Source organism: Oryzias latipes, chromosome 19, assembly GCF_002234675.1.
Source record: "Oryzias latipes chromosome 19, ASM223467v1".
Classification (NCBI taxonomy): Eukaryota; Metazoa; Chordata; class Actinopteri; order Beloniformes; family Adrianichthyidae; genus Oryzias; species Oryzias latipes.
This window is the reverse complement of record NC_019877.2, coordinates 4,635,029-4,655,305: the sequence shown is the minus strand read 5'-3', so window position 1 is coordinate 4,655,305 and position 20,277 is coordinate 4,635,029. Positions and strand designations below refer to the sequence as shown.

Sequence of the window (20,277 nt, the reverse complement as noted above, 5' to 3'; positions counted from 1 at the left end):
CGGCTTCAATTAAAGAGTGTTGTAAATGTTGACATTTTAATCTACAGTTCTAGGAGAAATGTCTGTGTTTTTGTGTGTGAGAAATGGTTAAAAACGTCCTTTACTTTCACACCGGCAGGTGTAGCTTCATTACATTTAAAAGAGAATTATGTTTTCTTTCAAAGCCATTTGAGACCCACAGAAGCCGGAACTACGGAAAAGCAGCCTACCCTTCTTTTTTGCCTGCCTTCTCGTGATAATGACATGAGCTCATAATCATTAAGAAAATTTGATTTGATTTCTGAAACAAAAAGTCCTGAGTGACTGATACACCTCACTGATTTAAATGATGAACCTGTCATGCAGCAGTTTGTAACCACATGGGTGATTTGATTGTTGTTTATGACAGATAAGGTCCACATATTCTCTGAGTTAGACCATGATTCAATTCATCAGCTCTTCTGGTGTTACACATTCTTTGTTGTGCTTCAAATTATAGAGAAATGTAAAAAAGAATTGAAACGGACATTTGGTTTCTCATGATTAGATAGTAGATGTTGTTATCAGAAGAAATGGTTAAAAAATTAAGAAGGGTAGGAAGCTTTGGGCTTCTGTCAAGACCAATTTGTCTTTAAAAAAAGACTCTGTCTGTCTCTGTTGCTGAGTTTGGATCTGCCAGATTTTCCACATTCATTGACGTTTGAAAAACAATCAGGGTTTACCTGTTTTTTCTCATCTGTCAAATTCCAACTCATCATGAAACTGTCCAACTATTTATGCAACTTTAAAAATTCGTCCTTAAAAAGAAAAACTGCTTCTTCAAAGTTCTAATGTCCTGATTACAATGTTTCTTCTGGGCTTGTTCTTCAGGTGCTTCTTTCAATGACTTAAAGCAGAAGGTTTAGTTGATTAAAAAACACAGTTGTTATTTTTATTTGCACTTGTGACATGTGTTTTCTTTAAAAAGGAAAGTACAATGCTGCCCTGTTGGATTAGCTTCGTTTTAAGAAATAGTATAAAAAGGAATGTCAGTGACTTTAGATCAGACATTGTTTGTGCTCCGACAGGTAACACACGGTTCTTTCACACAGAGCTGCAGACATGGCAGAATGGTTATTTGTTGGCACTCACCGTGGAAAACTGGCAAACTCCTTGCATATGCTTGGTTGTCTCTGGCTTTTTTGCCTGCCTGTGTTTCGGATCATAATCCTCACAACCATTGCCAATGACATGTTTGAAGACGAGCAAGAAGAATTTTTCTGTAACACTCCCTATCTCCCAGTACCAGTTCTGGATGTTTCAGATCGTTGTCATCACTACTCCGACCATGGCTTTTCACCTATAAAGATGTAAATTAAGAAAAAAAGGTTTTACATGAGGAAAGGTGTTTCCAGAACTGCTACATTGTCAACCTGCAGAAGTGGGCTTCCTGGTGGGTCATTGGAAGATATACCGCTTTGAGGTGAACGAGGAATAAGAATGTGAACGCTTCCCCTGCCCAAAGATTGTGGACTGTTTCACCTCCCGTCCTGCAGAAAAAAAAACCTCTTCCTCTTCCTCTTCCTCTACTTCTACTTCTCTGTGGGGGTCATTACAGCCATTCTCAGCTTCTTGGATCTCTGCTTCTTCTGCTGCATCAAGTGGGTTTGTTCCACCCAAGAACCACGTGACTGAGACTCCTGCAGTTGTCCGAACCTTGTTAGTAACCAAGAGGAGCAAGAACATTTCAGGTACACACAGACACAAGGTGACTGTATAAAAAAAAACAACTCTTCAGTCTTACTGCTGACTGAAGTGTGAAGATCTAACAATCTCTTCAAGTTTTAATCCGAGCTCAAAGGCACGTAAAAATGCATTCTGGAGTCATTTGAAATGGAAGGATTGTGAACACCCAAGAATAAAAAAGTTCCAATCATCTTTGAAAAGTTTTATTCTTGGAAATGTTGTGCTATAACTTTATATTGTGTCTTTCTATTATTGTTTTTATTAAATCATTTTTTATTGGTTAAGATGTTTTTGTTCTATTGTTCCATTACCATTTTCATCTGATTTATCTGTTGTTCTTAAATTGACTCTTGATTTAAAATGTAAAATGTTTAAAATGTTTTACAATATGTCACCTATATTCATTCATCTTCTAATCCATTTTTCGCTTTCTGGGTCACGGGGCTGCCAGAGCCTTTCCCGGTCACCTGCAGACAAAGGCAGGGGTCACCCTGGACAGGTCACCAGTGTGTCACAGGGCCACAATCACACACCCATGCACACTCACATTCACACCTAGGGACAATTTAGAGTAACCAATGAAGCATGTTTTTGGATTGTAGGAGGAAGCCGGAGACCCCGGAGAAAACCCACACATGCAAACTCCACACAGAAAAGGCCCCCCATTGCCGGGACTTGAACCAGGCGCCTTCTTGCTGCACTAACCACTGCGCCACCGTACAGTAGTACAGATACCGTACGATATATGAAATATTTTATGATATTTCGTTGGGGAAATGAACATTGTCAGATACTCCAAACAGCTGACATTTCATCATCTGATTCCTCCTTTCAAGTCACTGAAATGATTGCAGGAATTATAGCTAATGATGATCTGGGTCCAAAAACAAAGCACACAGTCAACTTGGGTTTCATTTTCTGTTTGCTCCACCATTAGCAACCAATTGTTGTTCAATCCTGTGGTTATCTGGAACCATTTATCAGTGGAGGACTCGTGGTTTAGAACGCGCCCTCCACTGTTAGTCGCTCCTTTCCTCAAAATTAGCTTGTGGTTAGTTTCATTACTTTTACAAACAACAAATTTGAAGTCCATGCCAAGCTGCAATAATGGCGTACTTGTCTCTGTGTTTATCTCCTTTGTTTAATGCAGATATTGGCACAACCACAGTAGTGGTTGTGTTTCCTGGAAAGATTTGATTACCGAGCGTATAAGCTCCTTGTTATGAGCATCTGTCAGTCAGGGATCGTCATCTTCGAATAACGAAGTGGGTCTTATTTTCTACCTTTTTGTCAAGTGTTTATAAGGTACCATATAAACAATGAGATCACTATCATAAGGGAGATCCTTCCCAGACACCCTTAGGTGTATTCTAATCCTCTTTTAGTCATTTTGGCTGAAAGGGTCTCCTCTACTTTTTTTCCATGCTAACAACCCTCCCCACAACTTGGAGGTGAATTTCTAATGAATTCCTGCTACTCTGCAGAAATTATTTCCTAAAAAAATGACAAAGGTTTTTTTGATTTTGACCAAAAAATTCCATAATCCTAATTAGAAGACCGTTGGGAACGCTTTGAAAATAGATCAAAATATGATCAGAGTGGGCAGCTCTTTCAAACCATTAGGAATCTTTATTGAAATCCAGAAGAGAAATAAATTTTAGGTTTAGTTTTCTCTGTTTGTGTTGCGTTCGTTGTGGAGCTGAATGAACAATTGGAGTCACAATCTCGCTGTCAAATAATGGATTAAAGGTTTTTAATGTCCGAATATCAAACCAATCACTGCTCACGCATTGCCAGCCTTTTAGAAAAATTACATTTGAGTTGATCTATAAAGCATTTCCAAGCAGAACTAGTTGACAGGGTCCACTTGGCAGCTAAGTGAAGGTTTGGCTGCTTTCCAAACAAACGTGTTCCTGGTATTAAGATTTATCCACGCCGCTGTTTTTTTGCATCTCAGGGTGGCAGACACGTCGACTACGTGGCTGACCAGATAGTTTGAAGAAAAACAAAGCCGGTGGTCAAACCTTTCCAGGTGATGTCAGATGGTCTGTTTTTTTAATTTTTAATTCAGCTGCAAAGGTCCACAATTCCAGAGGTGAATTTCTAATTAACTCCTGTCACTCTGCTGAAGTAATCTGTTCTAGAACCCGACTAAAAACTGCATAATCCTAACTTTAAAACGACTGGGAACGATTTTAAATGAACAAAAGATTATCAGAGCGAGACTTTAATGAGGATTAAAACTGTGTCTTTTTTTGCTGATTGCAGGTGAAGAACCACATGTGGCTGTTTGTTAACTGCCTGGTGGAGAACCCCACAATCCCGCTTTATCCAATCCCCACTTAGTTTGAAAATTTGAGAAAAACTGAACAACAGGTTCAGAAATGTGTTCCCATTAACTCTCAGTCAGCGTGTTTGTTCAGCATGTAGACTAGTAATTACAACTTCTATCTTGCAAGTTTTGCAATACTGCCATCTAGTGGCAAACATCATAACTCAAACAGCTGATAAAAACTACCTATTTCTTGACTGTAACAAAATCTACAAAATGTGTCTTTTTTTTCCAGGCATCAAACAAGAAAACCCAGCTGTCCTTCTACACCATCCCAGAATTCAATGCTTGGAAAGAGACACAGACTAACCACGAATCCCGGAAAATAAAATACTACAAAGGTTTGTTAAAAACCCCTGTGTGGTAGTAAAACTGACAAGTAAGCCCTCATAATGTTCATGTAGTCTAATGGGTACGAATGTTGGTTCCATTTGCTGGACAGACACCGGATCCCATTCAAGTACTCGGGGCCTGAAGACGATGAAGCTATCTCCCTCGTAAGATGCTGCATTTCTCTCAGAAGTTCTTTTCTTTGTTGGGCCAAAGCCAAGTAGATATTTTATCAACTCCAACTTGTGTGCCTGCAGGCCTTTAGCAAAAAGGAAGTGGAGGAGCGGAAAGAGTGGCTCACAAACTTTATGGTTAACAGGCGTCAGCGCCGGGAGCACAACCTCCCCGAGGTAAACGGAGGATCGGTGAGCTTCACTTCTACCAGTTCTGTTTCAGATCACTTCTAATGACTTCTCTCTACAGGATTACCTCTACGGCCAGTCAACTAAGTCTCTGTCCTACAACGACTTCATCAACAAGGAGCTGGTTTTCTTTTCTCCAACTCTGTTGGAAATGTCCTGGAAAAGGCAAACTTCAACCGTACAGACTCACTCTGATGAAAATGGTGTTTTCAACATGCTCTTGTGGCATTATTCTGATGATGGAGGGCATGTATTAAGAAAATTAGGCTCAAAATTACATTTCTGAAGGTTTTTTTCATTCAAATTTTTGTAAATCAGGAGCAGACGACAAAAATACAGTTTGAAAAAGACTGTATGAGTGACGTGGAAGTACCTGGGCGGGTCACAAGCTCCCTGCTCCTCCCACAACCGATGTGAATTTCCAGTGAACTCCTGCCGCTCTGCAGAAACTATGTCCTAGAAAATGACAGTTTTTATGTTTTTGGCTAAAAATTGCATAAATATAATTAAAAACCAATGGGAAGGCTTTAAAAAAAGATTAAGTATCATCTTAGTGGGACTTTTTACTGTGGATTTATTGCATGAATATGTGTGAAATCAGGTTTCAAACCGAGGTGCTGTTCTGTTGGTTCAAGAGGAATGACAAGTGGGAGGTGAAGGTGAGTGTCTACTTTACAAACTGCTGGTAATGGGATGAAGCAATTTTACTTGGCAGTTTTGTTATTACTGGAATGCTGCAGCTCTTTCTGGGGATCCGACGCCTCTTTCAAAAGCTCCAGCTGCAAGTAAAGCTAAAGAGCCCCGCAGCAAAGAAGGCGGCTCCTTCCGAGAAACCAACTGCTTTGAAGAAGAAGGCTGCACGTGACGGCACCAGGGTTAACTGACAGATCAGAGACTTCCCATTCAGGAGCCTTATTTCTTCAAACATTATTATATTTACAGACCAATGAGCAGAAACAAAAAGCATGTATTTATTTTTTTGTTTTATTTATTTTTAAGTTTTCATATCCAACAGCTGAGCAAACAGATGAGAGCTGATGGTCTCTTGTCTTGGACAAAAGGCTTTTTAACAATCCCACAATCCAGATTGAAGACCAGGGGACACAGGGCCTTTGCTATAAGAGCCCCCAAACTCTGGAACAGTCTCCCAGCAGAGATCATGCTCGCTGAATCCCTACCAGTATTTAAATCTCTTTTGAAAACCTTTATAGGCATGCTTTCAATGATTTTACTGGTTCTGAAATTTAAACTTATGACATTATTGATTTTAGTGATTTCATTCATTTAACCGCTTTAACTGTTCTGTGGGTGTGCTGTGTTTTACTTTGTCATACTGTATGCTGTTTTCAATCTTGCTTTTTTGTCTTTTGTTAATTGTACACCACTTTGAAATCTTGACTTCGAAAAGTGCTATATAAATAAAGTTTATTATTATTTGACAATATATCCCGTCGGTCGTCCATCTCAGTTGCAGGAGGAGGTCCCGTTGGTTTTCCACTGTTTGTCGTTGTTTTGGTCTCAGGTGGTGCTTGACGCCGTTGTTCTGGCACCACTAATTTGGATGCTGCCTGGCCCCTTACAGAAGGGCCCGTTTGGACCTTGGAGCCACCCCATCGTATCTCCTCAATCGTCTCCCTGACTTACTAGATGCCACTGGAATCTGGAGTTTCCTGCAATGGACGGGTGTCAGCTGCCACTGCTGTGTGCCGTTGGGTGTGACCAACGGGCATCAGGACTTTGTAGGGAGTCTGGGAATGCGTACTGGGGCTGCTGGGGTTGTGTGCTCTGACGGGGTCCATCCATTATTTGTGGTGTAACTGGTGTTTTTAAGGTGTCTATGTGTCTCTTTTAGAGTTATTTTAATAACTTTTTTGCAGTAATAAAGATTTGAATGTTCAGTTAGAATGGCAGTCTCTGTGTCCTGTGTCGCAGAGTCCTGCGCTTATCTGTTCTTTTAGTTTTTTGATGGCTGCACTCTGCAGCAAAAGTATTTGGAAAACTATTGGATTCTCCCCACTTAATCCTAAGAACTTAACTACAAAACAAGGAAACACATTTGTTTTCTCATGATTAGATAGTAGATGTCGTCATCACAAGAAAATGGTCAAAATAAAAGTAAGCTGTTCTTGGCTTCCGTGGAGACCAATTTGTCTGTTAAAAAAAGGTTTCTTTTGCTCAGTTTGGTTGTGCCAGATATTCCACATTTATTGTCTCATCTGTAAAGTTTGAGAAAAAAAACAATCAGGGTTTACCTGTTTTTTCTCATCTGTCAAATTCTGACTCATCACGAAACTGTCCAACTATTTATGCATATTTGTCCTTAAAAAGAAAAATTGCTTTTTCAAATTTTTAATGTCCTGATTACAATGTTTCTTCTGGTTTCATTCTTAGGTACTTCTTTTAATGACTTTAAAAACACAGTTGTTAGTTTTTAATTGGATGTGTGACATGTGTTCTCTGTGAAAAAGGAAGTATAATGCTGCCCTGCATGTGGAATTACTTTCGTTTTAAGAAATAGTATAAAAAGGAATCTCAGTGACTTTAGATCAGACATTGTTTGTGCTACTCCGTCCCTGCTTTTTCTCCTGTACGCCTTATCCTGCCGGCGCCATTTCATAAAGCTGGAATCATCCCAGACTGGTTTTCTTGAACATGATAATGAGTTCACTGGACTTAAGTGGCCTCCACAGTCTCCAGATCTCAACCCAATAGAAAACCTTTGGGATGTGGTGAAACGGGAAATTGGCATCGTGGATGTGCAGCCGACAAATCTGCACATCCATGATGCCAATAACTGTGTGATGTCGTCATGTTAACAAGGACCAAACTCTCTGAGGAATGTTTCCAGAACCTTGGTGAGACTTTCCCAGAAAGGGTGAGTAGTGTGACTGTGTAGTTGGAGGACACCCTCTGGACCCCCATCTTTAAAAAAAAGGGCCATCAAAAAATTTTTTTTTTTAAATTAACAAATATATTAACTTCACAAAATAATTTTACTATTTTCTCAACATCTTGACTTTATGGTTTGAATAAGGTTAAATCATCATAAAGCCTTTCTTTTGCTGTTGTTGAGAGTTGTTAGAAAAGCTGCACAGTGTTGGTCAATGCCAAAATGTGGCAGGTGGAGCAGTGCCGCTTTGAATGATTCCACCTGTGCGCACCAGCTGCTCACCAGTATGAAAGTGCTTTCCCTCTGTCAGAGTGAGAGTTGAGCATCAGCCTGCAGCTTCCAGGTTGGACCGGCTGAGCGCTGCCTCAGGCTGCCCAGCGCAGTGACTGCCTGTAGGCTGGGTCCATCCGCAAACGCTGCTCATCACAGAGTTTTATTGCTGAGGGTCATCAAACGCCATGGTGATGAGTGCCCTGATTGCAGCACCAGACATTGGTTTCAATAACCTTTTCTTTATTAATAAAGATTTGAATGTTCAGTTAGAATGCCAGGATCAGTGTCCTATGACGGAGAATCCTGCGCTTATCTGTTTTTTGTTTTTGTTTTTTGGTGGCTCACTCTGCAGCAAAAGTATTTTGAAAAACTATTGGATTCTTCACACCAAATCCTAATAATTTAACTTCATTTAATTTAGTAGATATCGTTATCACAAGAAAACGGTCAACATAATAGTAGGGTAGGCCGTTTTTGGCTTCCGTTGAGACCAGTTTGTTTGTTGAAATAAAGAGTTTCTTTTGCTGAGTTTGGATCTGCCAGATTTTCCACATTCATTGGCTCATCTGTGAAGTTTGAGAAAACAATCAGGGTTTACCTGTTTTTTCTCATCTGTCAAAGTCCGTCTCATCACGAAACTGTCCAACTGTTTATGCAACTTTAAAAATTCGTCCTTACAAAGAAAAATTGATTTTTCAAAGTTCTAATGTCCTGATTACAATGTTTCTTCTGGGTTTGTTCTTCAGGTGCTTCTTTCAATGACTTAAAGCAGAAAGTTTTGTTAATCATAAAACAAAGTTGTTATTTTTTAATTACACTTGTGACATGTGTTCACTGTCAGGAAGGAAGTATGATGCTGCCCTGTGGGGTTAGTTTCGTTTAAGAATATTATAAAAAAGGAATGTCAGTGACTTTAGATCAGACATTGTTTCTGCTCCGGCAGGTAACACACGGTTCTCTCACACAGAGCTGCAGTCATGGGAGAATGGGACTTTGTTGGCAAACACTTTGAAACTCTGGCAAAAGAGTTACCTATGCTTGGTCGTCTCTGGCTTTTTTTCATGCTCGTGTTTCGGATCGTGATCCTCGGGACCGTTGCCGACGACACATTTAGTGACGAGCAAGAAGAATTTACCTGCAACACTCTCCAGCCGGGCTGCAAACAGGTTTGTTTCAACATGGCCTTCCCAATCTCCATGTTCCGGTTCTGGGTGTTTCAGATCATTCTCATCGCTTCTCCGTCCCTGCTTTTCCTGCTGTACGCCACTCATCACTATGAGAAAAGAAAGGACCACGATAAAACATGCAAATTCAGCACTGATAATTTAAAGAAGGAGAGGCGTTTCAAGAATCTCTACAAGGTCAACCTGCTTTTCCGTGTTGCTGTAGAAGTGGGCTTCCTGGTGGGTCAATGGAAGTTATACGGCTTTGACGTGAAAGAGCAATTTGAGTGTGAACGCTTCCCCTGCCCAAAGATTGTGGACTGTTTTACCTCCCGTCCTGCAGAAAAAACAATCTTCCTCCACTTTTACTTCTCCGTGGGAGTCGTATCAATATTTATCAGCATCTTTGAGCTTGGCCACTTCTGCATCAAGAGGCGTAATGAAATTCCAGAACCACATGCCCGGGACTCCTGCAGTTGTTCGAAGCTCATCGATAGTACTCAAGAGGAGCAAGATAATTCTCTGAACAAACAGACAGAGGCAGTAAAAAAGACTGATTCTATCGTGAATCGGTCTTTCTGCGATATTTGAAGCTCTAACAGACTTCTCAATTTTTGATCAAAGTTCAAAGACACGTTAAAATGCATTCTGGAGTCATTTAAATTGGGAGGATTGTGAACACCCCCCCCCCCAAAAAAGGATTCCAATCATCATTGAAAAGTTCATTTCTTGAAAGACATGTTGTGCTATAACTTTGAATCATATTGTGTCTCTTTAATTGTTTTATTTTAAATATAATATTAAATAATATTAAATAATAAATAATATTAATTTGTTCTATTGCTCTGCTGGGATTTATAACAATTTTCATTTGATTTATATATTTTCTTAAATTTCCGTCATTTCAGTACTGTTTTTTGTAAAGCTGTTCTGGATTAAAAATTGATTTAAAAACTAAAATGTTGACTCTTGATTTTAAATGTAGAATGTAAATAGTTTTACTATATTTCATTGGAGAAATTAACATTGCCAGATACTCCAGAATGTCTGTTCTTACAGAGTTTTGTGAAGTTTTCGTTAATTTTTATGATGTTTTGTCTTGTTGATGAGCAAATTTAGCATTTTTTTGGAAACCTTTAAAATAAATAAAGTCCAGATCTTGAGAAAATAGTAATTCATACATTTCTATTTTTTTGGTTGTCTCTTACATTAAAGATGGGGACCCAGATGGTGTCTTCCAACTACAGGGGATTGTACTCCTCATCCTCTCTGGGAAAGTCCATAACAGGGCACCAGAGAGGAGAATTTGGCCGATTGTTAAATGGCGTATACTTATTTAGCGCTTTCTACCTTCTTTCGAAGGCCCAAAGTGCTTTACAGTCACAGTCCCATTCACCCACACGCACACACACACACACACATTCACACACTGATGTGTGAATGCTGCCGAACACTGGCGCCAACCTCCCACCAGTGGCAAGGTGGGGTTCAGTGTCTTGCCCAAGAACACTTTGACACATAGGCATGCAAGGTGGGAATCGAACCTGCAATCTTACGATCATGGGTCGATTGCCCAACCGCTGCACCACGGCCGCCCCATAAATCTCTGATTTGGAAGGAAAATTCTGTTTTTGTCCTAGCTGGGAGAGTCCAAACAGCTGACATGGATATGGTCCCCTTTTTTCCTAATTTGATATAAAATGTCCAGTTTTCTTGAACAATCACCGGCCACAACTGCTTGTTAATGCAAATTTCTAATCAGCCATAGGCTGGACCACAGGCTTTTGTTTATGATGCTCATGGAGCATAAACAAAAAGGAGGAACAACCAGACTGGTTCCAGCTGAAAGAAAGACGACAGGAACTCAAAGAACCGCTGGTTACAACCGAGGTCTGCAGAAGATCAACTCTGAACGCACAACACATCCAACCTTGAAGCAGATGGGCGCAGAAGACCACACCAGGTGTCACTCCTATCAGCTAAGAACAGGAAACTGAGGCTACAGTTCACACAGACTCACCATAACTGGACCGTAGAAGATTGGAAAAATGTCGTCTAGTCTGATGAGTCTCCATTTCTGCTGTGACATTCTGCTGGTAGGGTCGGAATTTGGCGTCAACAACATGAAAACATGGATCCATCCTGTCATGTATCAATGGTTCAGGCTGGTGGTGGTGATATAATGGTGTGGAAAAAGATGCACAGTCTGGTGCCTCCACAGTCACCAGATCTCAACCCAATAGAGAACCTTTGGGATGTGGTGGAACGGGAAATTGGCATCATGGATGTGCAACCAACAAATCTGCAGCTACCGTGAGATGTCGTCATGTCAATATGGACCAAGATCCGAGGAATGTTTCAAGTACTTTGGTGAGTCTTTCCCAGAAAGGGTGAGTAGTGTGACTGTGTAGTTGGAGGACACCCTCTGGTTAGAATAGCTTTACAAAAATAGTATCAAATTAACACAAATGTAAAACATAACTTTTGAAGCAAATGAAAAATGTAATAAATCCCAGCAGAACGATAAAACAAAAACCACAAAATGTTTCACAGTTATAGCACAACAGAAATCCAGAAATCAACAATCAATTATGATTTGAATCACATTCCTCCCATTTTTAGTTTACTCTAGTATTCATAGTAATCCCATTATTGTCATGGTGCCTCTAGCAGCCTTCGCTCACCCTCCCCTCTCTGCTCTGCTCTGCTTATTGGAACCAGCTCTGGATACTCACCTTATCATGCTCCAGCCTTCATAAGGATATCCAGCCCCAGCATTCATTGCCAGTTCGTTACTCTTAATCGGTGCTTATGTCTGGTTGCCAAGTTATCCCTCGTATTTAAGTTTACCTTTGTACTTACCTCGCCTTGTCGCTCCATTCTCAGGTTTTGTCATCATGAGTGTCCACCTGGTTCAATTTCTCAACGAGCTGCTCAATCCATCCTGTTCCAGTCACACCACGCTACACTCCAGCCTTCCATTCAAGCCAAGACTCCAGCCCAGAAACCTTTCGCCACGCTTTGGATCCAACTCCTACGTCATTCAGTATCGGCAAGACTACTGACTTCACCTTAACATCCTACGAACCTTTACCACGTCTCTGGAAAAGAAAAAAATCTGTTAAGCTACTATTTAGCCTGAGTGTTCTTCCGGGTTCCAGCGTTTGGGTCTGCCATGCCATACAAATCCTGACAATTATACTTCCAATACTTAAATGGTAACAAAATCTCAAATGTTACACATTTCTTTCTAAGTACAATATAAATTAATACACAAATATGACACTTTTATTCCTAAATATTAACAATAGATTTCCACAATCTCACAAATGTACTTCAACGTGTCTTTGACCTTGAAAGCTTGAGGAGGGTGGTAGATCTTTGGACTTTTTTTTCTAGATTCCTGATTCCTTCTTTTTTTTCATTCATATTTTCTTCCTCTTCGGTTTTTTTTTTTTTTTTTTTTCAGGAGGTTCTCACAAGTGCAGGAGTCCACAAAACCACTTGATGGAGCAGTAGCAAAGCTCCAAGAAGCTAATAAAAAAGCCGATAAGACCCCACAGAAAAGTAGAATTGGAGGAAGATTGTTTTATTTTCTGCGGGACTGGAGGTGAAACAGTCCGCAATCTTTGGGCAGGGGAAGCGTTTACAAAGTGGGCTTTCACCTCAAAGCCGTATAACTTCCACTGACCCACCACGAAGTCAAGAATAGACGAGTGACTTGGCAGAGTTTCAAAGAGTACCAATGAAGTCAAGTTCTCCCACAACTGCAGCTCTGTGTGCGAGAACCGTGTGTTACCTGTCAGAGCACAGACGACGTCTGATCTAAAGTTACTAAGATTTTTTTTTATAGGAAACTAAGCCCACAGAACAGCATAGTACATCCTTCCTGACAGAGAAGACATGTCCCCACTGCAATTTAAAAAAAACCCCACTGTGTTTTCTAACCTCTTAAGACACGAGCTGATATTTGAGCTGACACTCTTAACATGTAGTCACAGGCCTCAATTATATAAGCAGAATTAACTGCTGTGGTAATATTCCTAGAATGTGTCGTCCACGCACGTGGATGCCAACTATTGAGGAGTTAATAAACTAAACTTTCTGCTTTAAGTTGTGGGGAGAAACCTCTGTGGAAATGTTGTTTAAAGGTGCATTACAGTTTTTCTCAGTCGCTTTAGTACAGTTCTCAGATCAGAATGAAATTCCCAAAACTATTTGTTCAATCTTCACATCATGGTGTCACTTGTGCACATCATATAAGCAGTTTCTCACTTCTTTGAACAAGTTGCAATTGCTTTGGTACATCCATACAAATGATTATGTACAATTCTCTGCTCTTTGCTACATTATCAATTGTTTATGTCATGTTGATCAAAATGTTCACTGTGCAATAGTCTTACTCCACAAAAATTACAGACAAAACCTAAAAGAATTAAAGAAAAAGAAGGAACGATAAAGGATTACAATAGGAATCAATGGTAAATGTTTATCAATTTTAAATTCTGGTTGCTACTAAATAGAGAAGCAGTTCCCAGGGATTCACATGCTTTTTTCTTTTTTGTTACAAATCCTGTTTAGATAAAATAGCAACAAAAAGTGTTAAACAAATCGAAACCAGGTCAAGTCGCATGATATGTTGGACATTATCAGGGTCATAAAGATAGGGACGTGGGCTTATCAGCTCTTTACCAATCTTTACAGCTAAATCTAAAAATCAGTTACATGAAACAGTGACTTCAGTTTTAAATAAGACTCAGCGGCTTGGAGGGCGACTCCTTCCGAGAAATCAGTTCATTCAAAGAAGACGGCAGCAGAGAAAGGCACGTTTATATGACACGCCCACATCTGACGCTTCCAAAGGAACTGATTTGCATTTAACTGCTAAACAATATTTTTAAAGACATAGTTTTTTTCTTTTTTTTTACATTTAGTAGGAAATCTCTCATCAAGCTGAAATATCTAGGTAGAAAAGCTCCTTCTTTTGAATTCAGTGATTTTCAAAATAAAGGCAAAGTTGGAAAACTGAATCTGAATAAAACTTGACCCTTAAATTCCGTTTGAGGGAAAAGCAAAGGCTTCCACCAAATTCATCAGCACACCTTTTCTTCGTGAGCCATGGGCTCTCAGAAAGAGAATGACAGCACCATCATGGATCTGCAAGAATAAAGTCTTTTTGTAAACATCCCCAGAATAAACAACAAATAAATGGTAATGGTGTATTATGTACAGAACCTTTCAAATATTGTTGAAAGGTGCATTTATTTCCATAAATCCATTTAATAGAGTAAGCTTTCAAAGATTCTGGGCCCGCTGTTTAATTGATTTTAAGCATTTATTTTTTATTTTTACATAAATTGGGCTCATAAAGTATGTCAGAATATATCAAAATATCAGAATACTTAGGAGAATTCTGCCAAACGTTTGCAGAACACAAATGTTTTAATTTAAGTTTCACCAACTGATCAGCTACTAAACTCAAAGCACCTGCACAGGTTCCCCACGTTTTTAAATTGGTTCAGTTTGGTTCAATGTGGGGAAAACGTCCGACTTGACAATTGGCCAGAAGACCATCATTGATCCCCTCCATATGATGGGTAAGCCCCACAAATTCCTAGCTATAGGGAGGCTGGCAATTCACAGAGTACTGTGTCCAAACAGATCAACTGAAAGTCCAATGGAAGGGCAAAATGTGGCAGGAGACGTTGCGCCAGCAAAAGAGCCGATCATGGACTTTGGCGGATTATTAAGCAATTCAAGAACTTGGCATTCATCTAGAAAGAGAGGAATGAGGTGGAGGAACAGCTTCAAAAACCACCACATTCAACTGTCGGGTCAAGTCACTTGTGAGTCTGGACCAACGGAAAAGTCTCAACTGGACTGTTGGCCAGAGGTCAAGGGTCCTGTTTTCTGATGGAAGCAGCGTTTGTCTTTCATTTGGGAATCAGGGTCCAAGGGTTTGGAGGAAGACTGAGGAGCGGAACCCAAACTGCTTGATTTAGGCTGCAATGTCCAGCACTGGTGTTGGAAAATTCTGCTTTCTTCAATCTAGAATCACTGCAACAGTCAACCAGAATGTTCTTCATGATTCCTTCTGCTGAGGATCTGGATGGAGATGCAGATTTCCTCTTCCAGCGGAACCTGGACCCTGCCCAGACTTTTGACTTTTAAAGATGGACCTATCATTATGAAAACACTTTACATTGATTGATGTGATCATAACCATGGTCTTTGTCTTTATCTAAAAACTGAGAAGTAAATGGAGATTTCTCCAATGGATTGTTTTCTGAACTCCTGTTTTTATGGTTTAATGAGCTGGAACCCCAATTTATGTAAACCGTGGACCTTGAATCTATCATCAATGGAAGTTTCATTTGAATCACATGTTGTTTTTACAATGTTTTATTTCCTTTATGGCCAAATCTACAGCTTTAGAGTCAAAATTAAGCCTAACAGTTTAGTCAAACTCCTCCTTTGATTCCTTAGTTGTTATTTTCAGATCACACAAAAGGAACATTAAAGACATCAGTGGGTTGTTCAAAAGTTGCTTATGCAAAAGCCAGCACGTGTGCCTCAAATCCATAAGATGATTTGTGACTGACAAGTACTGTAAACTGCCTGAACATGTTAGAAGGTTTTGCTTCTGGATAAGAGATAAGACATAGCAAGTCATAACTGACAAAGCAGAGCTGCTACCTATTTTAACAAAATATGTCGAAGGAATTTACTCAAACACCAAGCGTTACTTCACACAGTTTGTTAAGCTCTTTCTGGCATTTATTCAGCTCCACGTTGGCACATGATTACAGGCTGTGTTGCTTGATTTCACTCAAGTCACAGATTATTGCTCCAGAAACAACTCAGAGAAACTTTCTGTCATCCCTGAAGCTCCTGAAAGCCTTCAGAGGTTTGCTTTTGCTTTCTTGTCTGTATGTGCATTCCCTGGAGGAAATTCCACAAGTTGTTGTGAATCGTTCTCAATTTAGAATATGACACTTGAGGGGAAAGTTTAGAATTAATGAACCAACATCTCCACTTTTTAAATGGTCATTTGGTTTGATTTCCGATTGATAAGAACCTCCTATAGGCTGAAACGTCTGTCTTCACGCCTCTCTGAAGAAGACTAAGGTCAGGCTGAACCAGTTTTCCTGCAGTCTGCATAGTTAGCAGCTCGTAGGCAGACACTCCACAGAACTCCTTCTGGACTGATTTTCCACATGGTCTTCCTTGTTTCCATTTTTTATCATTTTTATTGCGGTTGTTCATCGTTATTGTTTTGTTTTTGACTATAGGTGTGACAGAGTGAACTCTTGACCTGCAGGAGGTTCATAAAGGAGCACTTTTAGTTTCTTCTTCAGTCATTCTGAGGAGTACAGGTTCTGATTGTCTCTGAGTTGTGCCGGACAGAGCTGCAGTCATGGGAGAATGGGGATTTCTCGGCTCGCTTTTTGACACTCTGTCAAGCCACTCGCCTATGCTGGGTCGGTTCTGGCTTTTTCTCATGCTCGTTTTCCGGATCCTGATCCTCGGGACCGTTGCCACTGACATGTTTGAAGATGAACAAGAGGAATTTATCTGCAACACCGCCCAGCCGGGCTGCAAGCAGGTGTGCTACGACATGGCCTTCCCAATCTCCCAGTACCGGTTCTGGGTGTTTCATATCGTTCTCATCGCTACTCCATCCCTGCTTTTTCTCCTGTATGCCACTCATCATCACAACAAAAGAGCCAACCACTCTGACTCTTGCCTACGCAGCAGTAAGAACTTCAGAGAGGAGAAGCGTTTCAAGAGGTTCTACATTATTAACCTGCTTTTCCGTATCGGTGCAGAAGTGGGTTTCATTGTGGGTCAGTGGAAGCTATACGGCTTTGAGGTGAAAGCCCACTTTGAATGTGAGCGCTTCCCCTGCCCAAAGATTGTGGACTGTTTCACCTCCCGTCCCGCAGAGAAAACAATCTTCCTCCACTTCTACTTCTTTGTTGGGGTCTTATCAGCATTCATCAGCTTCTTGGAGCTCTGCTACTGCACCGTCAAGTGGTTTTGTTATACTCAGAGGAAGTCCGCTTCCCTGGACTCCTGCACTTGTGAGAAGATCCTTAATTGTAGCCAAGAGGACCACGAGGAGGAGAAAGACACAAAAAAGACTTTTGTGAGAGCCAAGAGGGGATCAGTGAGAGGCAGTAACAACAGCATCAGAAACAGTGTCCGAAAGCAGAAGAACGGCAAACAGGAAAGCAACAAACCCCACATCGTTTGACAATCGGACCAAAGGAAAGATACATTTTTAAAAGATGTATTTATAAAGAATGGAGGAGTGAGAAATCCATCCTTTTTATTATTCTGCTGTGCAAGTCCTGTCATTTTTTTCTACTTTTTTAAGAATTAAAAGCAGGGGTGACTAGAGAAACATTCAGAAAGACCTTTACTTCATGAAAAAATGTCCTTTTCTCAGAAGAATTCTCATCAAGAGAGTTTTTCAATAGCAAAATAATATATAAAATTCCTCAGAATGACTAGAATTTGTTTCATGAAATAAGAATCCTTGATAAGACCATTTTTCTTATCCTATTGACAGATTTCTTTTTAGGAAATAACTTAACTGCATGATAAAATCCTCTGCAAAAATGTTTGATGCAATGTAATCTGAACTCTGGTTAAAACCAGAAACTTAACCAACAACATTTCTAGTTACTAAACGACTGATGAAAACCAATCAAAATCCTCCTTTGATGCAAAGCAGTCAAATCCTGTGAGAAGTGCCTGTAAACGTGTCAGAAACATGTTTTTTTTTAAAAATAGATTACTTTAATAATCCCAAAGCACAATTGTAATTATTGTCTTGAACTTTTTACAATAGACAAGGAGAGCCTTGAGCTGGAAACTTGCTTTAACTTTTATTTGCATGAAGCAGTTTTGTTTTTGCTGGTTATTTTCTTTTGAACCAGTATTACTAGTTTCTTAATTTAACTAACAAAGGACTGAACTCAGTCTGACAATTACAGGAATTTGTTTGGGACAGTCGTGACATTTAGTTTTTCCATGTGGGGATCTTTTGTAGCAGGGGTTGCCCTTTTTGGGGCTCCAGCATTACAGTCTAGGTTGGGGGACCCTGTTGGTGTCCCCAACCTCTCTTTTAGAATTACACTCATGTTTTTGTTTGCATTGTGTGTGGGAGATCATAAAGTGTTTGTGTCAATGGAGGGGAGGAGGGGGACAAAGGTGTAGGATGGTTTTAATTACATTTTTTTAACTATTTAAATATAGCTTGATTAGTTGAACTGACAAAAACTAAGCCTTTAGGGAAAAAAAAGAAACTTTAAGGATTCAGTTTTTAGATATTTTTATGTCGAATTATTTTTTTAAGCAATTGTAATGAAAACAAAGTCACATCTCAATTTGCATTTGCTTCTTTTAACATTTTTTTGAAAATAAATTCTTTGAAAACATGATTTCCTGTCACTTCTAAAAGTGGAAAAAATGACATGAATATATATGTGAAATGATGACTTGTTGACATCAGTATTTCTGGGAATGTTCCCAGATGTGGCCAAACTTACTGGAAAGCTGAGGCATTTCAAGCCAACAGGAGCTTGTTTGAATCTGTCTTAACCAGCCCTGTTGCATAATGAACAAAAATCCTTTAACTGAGGTCTGCACAAATATTTTTTGATTATTTATCCATTTTTCAGGATGTTTGTTTGTTTGTTAACGCTTCGGGTTTTTAGAAATCCAGTTAAAAAACCCAGAAAAATGTCTTTTTTATTTATTTAAAGTCAAGATGGATTTTTTTTAAATATAATTCCCAAAGGTCTTTTGGATTTTTGTCATCATGAGGGTATTAGGATTCTTTTTTATCAGTTATCTCTTCATCAACACTGAAAAGAATTGACCATGGGGCACTTTGGTTTTGTATGAACTTTCAAATCTATGTTTTGCTTTTTTTTAAACAGTTGTGATGTATGTATACACAAAGCAATTTTGGTGCAAATAAAAAGTTTTTTTTTTTTTACTTTTTATGTCACTTTTTATGTTTAAAATCAGGTTCACCCTGTGGAAGATAATCAGGAAAAAAAAGGTAAAACAGGATGTTTTTGAGAACAAAAAGTCTGACATCAATGTGAAAATTGTATTTTGATTAGAATTTTTGGGAAAAAGTCACAATTCAAAGGTTACAGTCAAAATTCTGACAATGTACATTTTGATGACAATTTTTTTTAATGTTTTAGTATTTGAATGACAAATATGTCGCTTCAATTCACAAAAAAAAAGTTCCAAAAATTTCTAGAATGGATATATGAATGATTCTCGATGTAGCACTTTTTAAAGTGTGTCAGGGCGCCAAAGTGCTTTACAATTAAAAGAGAATCCAACTTTTTTTTTTTAATTGAGCAATTTCAGGAAGAAATAAAAGCATGAAATCAGTTAGAAATAATAAATAGAAGGCGTAATTTTAGAAAAGAAACATTGAAAAGTGAAATTTGGAATTTCAAGAAGTAAAAAAGAAAGGGGTGTGCAACATGAAGTGACGTTTATAAAAAAAAAAGAAAAATTGTGAAAGAAACTTTGAATTTTTGGTTCTAAAAAATGCCATTTCTGTCGTAAACACGGCCTGGGAAAGCTTTGTTGTAATGTTAAATAGACGACATGCCCTAGTGTGAAAATACTGACATACTGACTAAAATCATTGGAAAAAGCAGTAAAAGAAATTTAAAATGTGACATTTCCATTGAAATGTGGATTTGTTTTGTGGAGTGTACTTCCTCTTTTCAACAGCAGGTGGCAGCAGCGCGACAGAAAGGCCGCTTTGGTTATTTTAAACCCTTCATTTTCAGTGAGATGACTTCATTTGCTGCCACATTGTTCACAGTCACATCCTTACGGCACTCATCACCTTCTTTTGTAGATAAATGTTAGTCAGCAGCACATCCCACCGCTCAGCCTCAGAATAAACGAAGCCACATTTAGCTGCTCCACCTGCTCCACCCTGGTGCCTTTCATTCTGACCCCAAATTTCCAGCCTTTTCTGCAGTGTTTGCATTCAGATGAAGAACCTCAGAGGACTTCAGAGGACAGTCACAGATCCGAGTGGATGATCTGAACACACAGTCATCTAAATGCTCTCCAAAGGAGCTTATTTTTAACTCCTGGAAGCAGAAGCACACTCATGCTCACACTCACAACCCTCCTGTGGTTCCCTGAACGCATCATATATGCAGATTGCAA

The 20,277-nt window shown here is 39.4% G+C and overlaps 2 protein-coding genes across 2 annotated transcripts; both read left to right on the top strand.

Annotated features, from left to right (window-relative positions):
- The first annotated feature begins 8,830 nt into the window (after nt 1–8,830).
- Nucleotides 8,831–9,993, top strand: LOC101173981 (gap junction delta-3 protein-like). Its single transcript, XM_020712319.2, has one exon. It carries the CDS (start codon nt 8,869–8,871, stop codon nt 9,643–9,645), a length of 777 nt encoding a protein of 258 aa, XP_020567978.1. The 5' UTR covers nt 8,831–8,868; the 3' UTR covers nt 9,646–9,993.
- A 6,153-nt stretch (nt 9,994–16,146) lies between these two features.
- LOC101173745 (gap junction delta-3 protein) lies at nt 16,147–19,061 on the top strand. Its single transcript, XM_004080232.4, has one exon. The coding sequence runs from the start codon at nt 16,472–16,474 to the stop codon at nt 17,309–17,311; it is 840 nt and encodes a 279-aa protein (XP_004080280.1). The 5' UTR covers nt 16,147–16,471; the 3' UTR covers nt 17,312–19,061.
- The last annotated feature ends 1,216 nt before the right edge of the window (nt 19,062–20,277 follow it).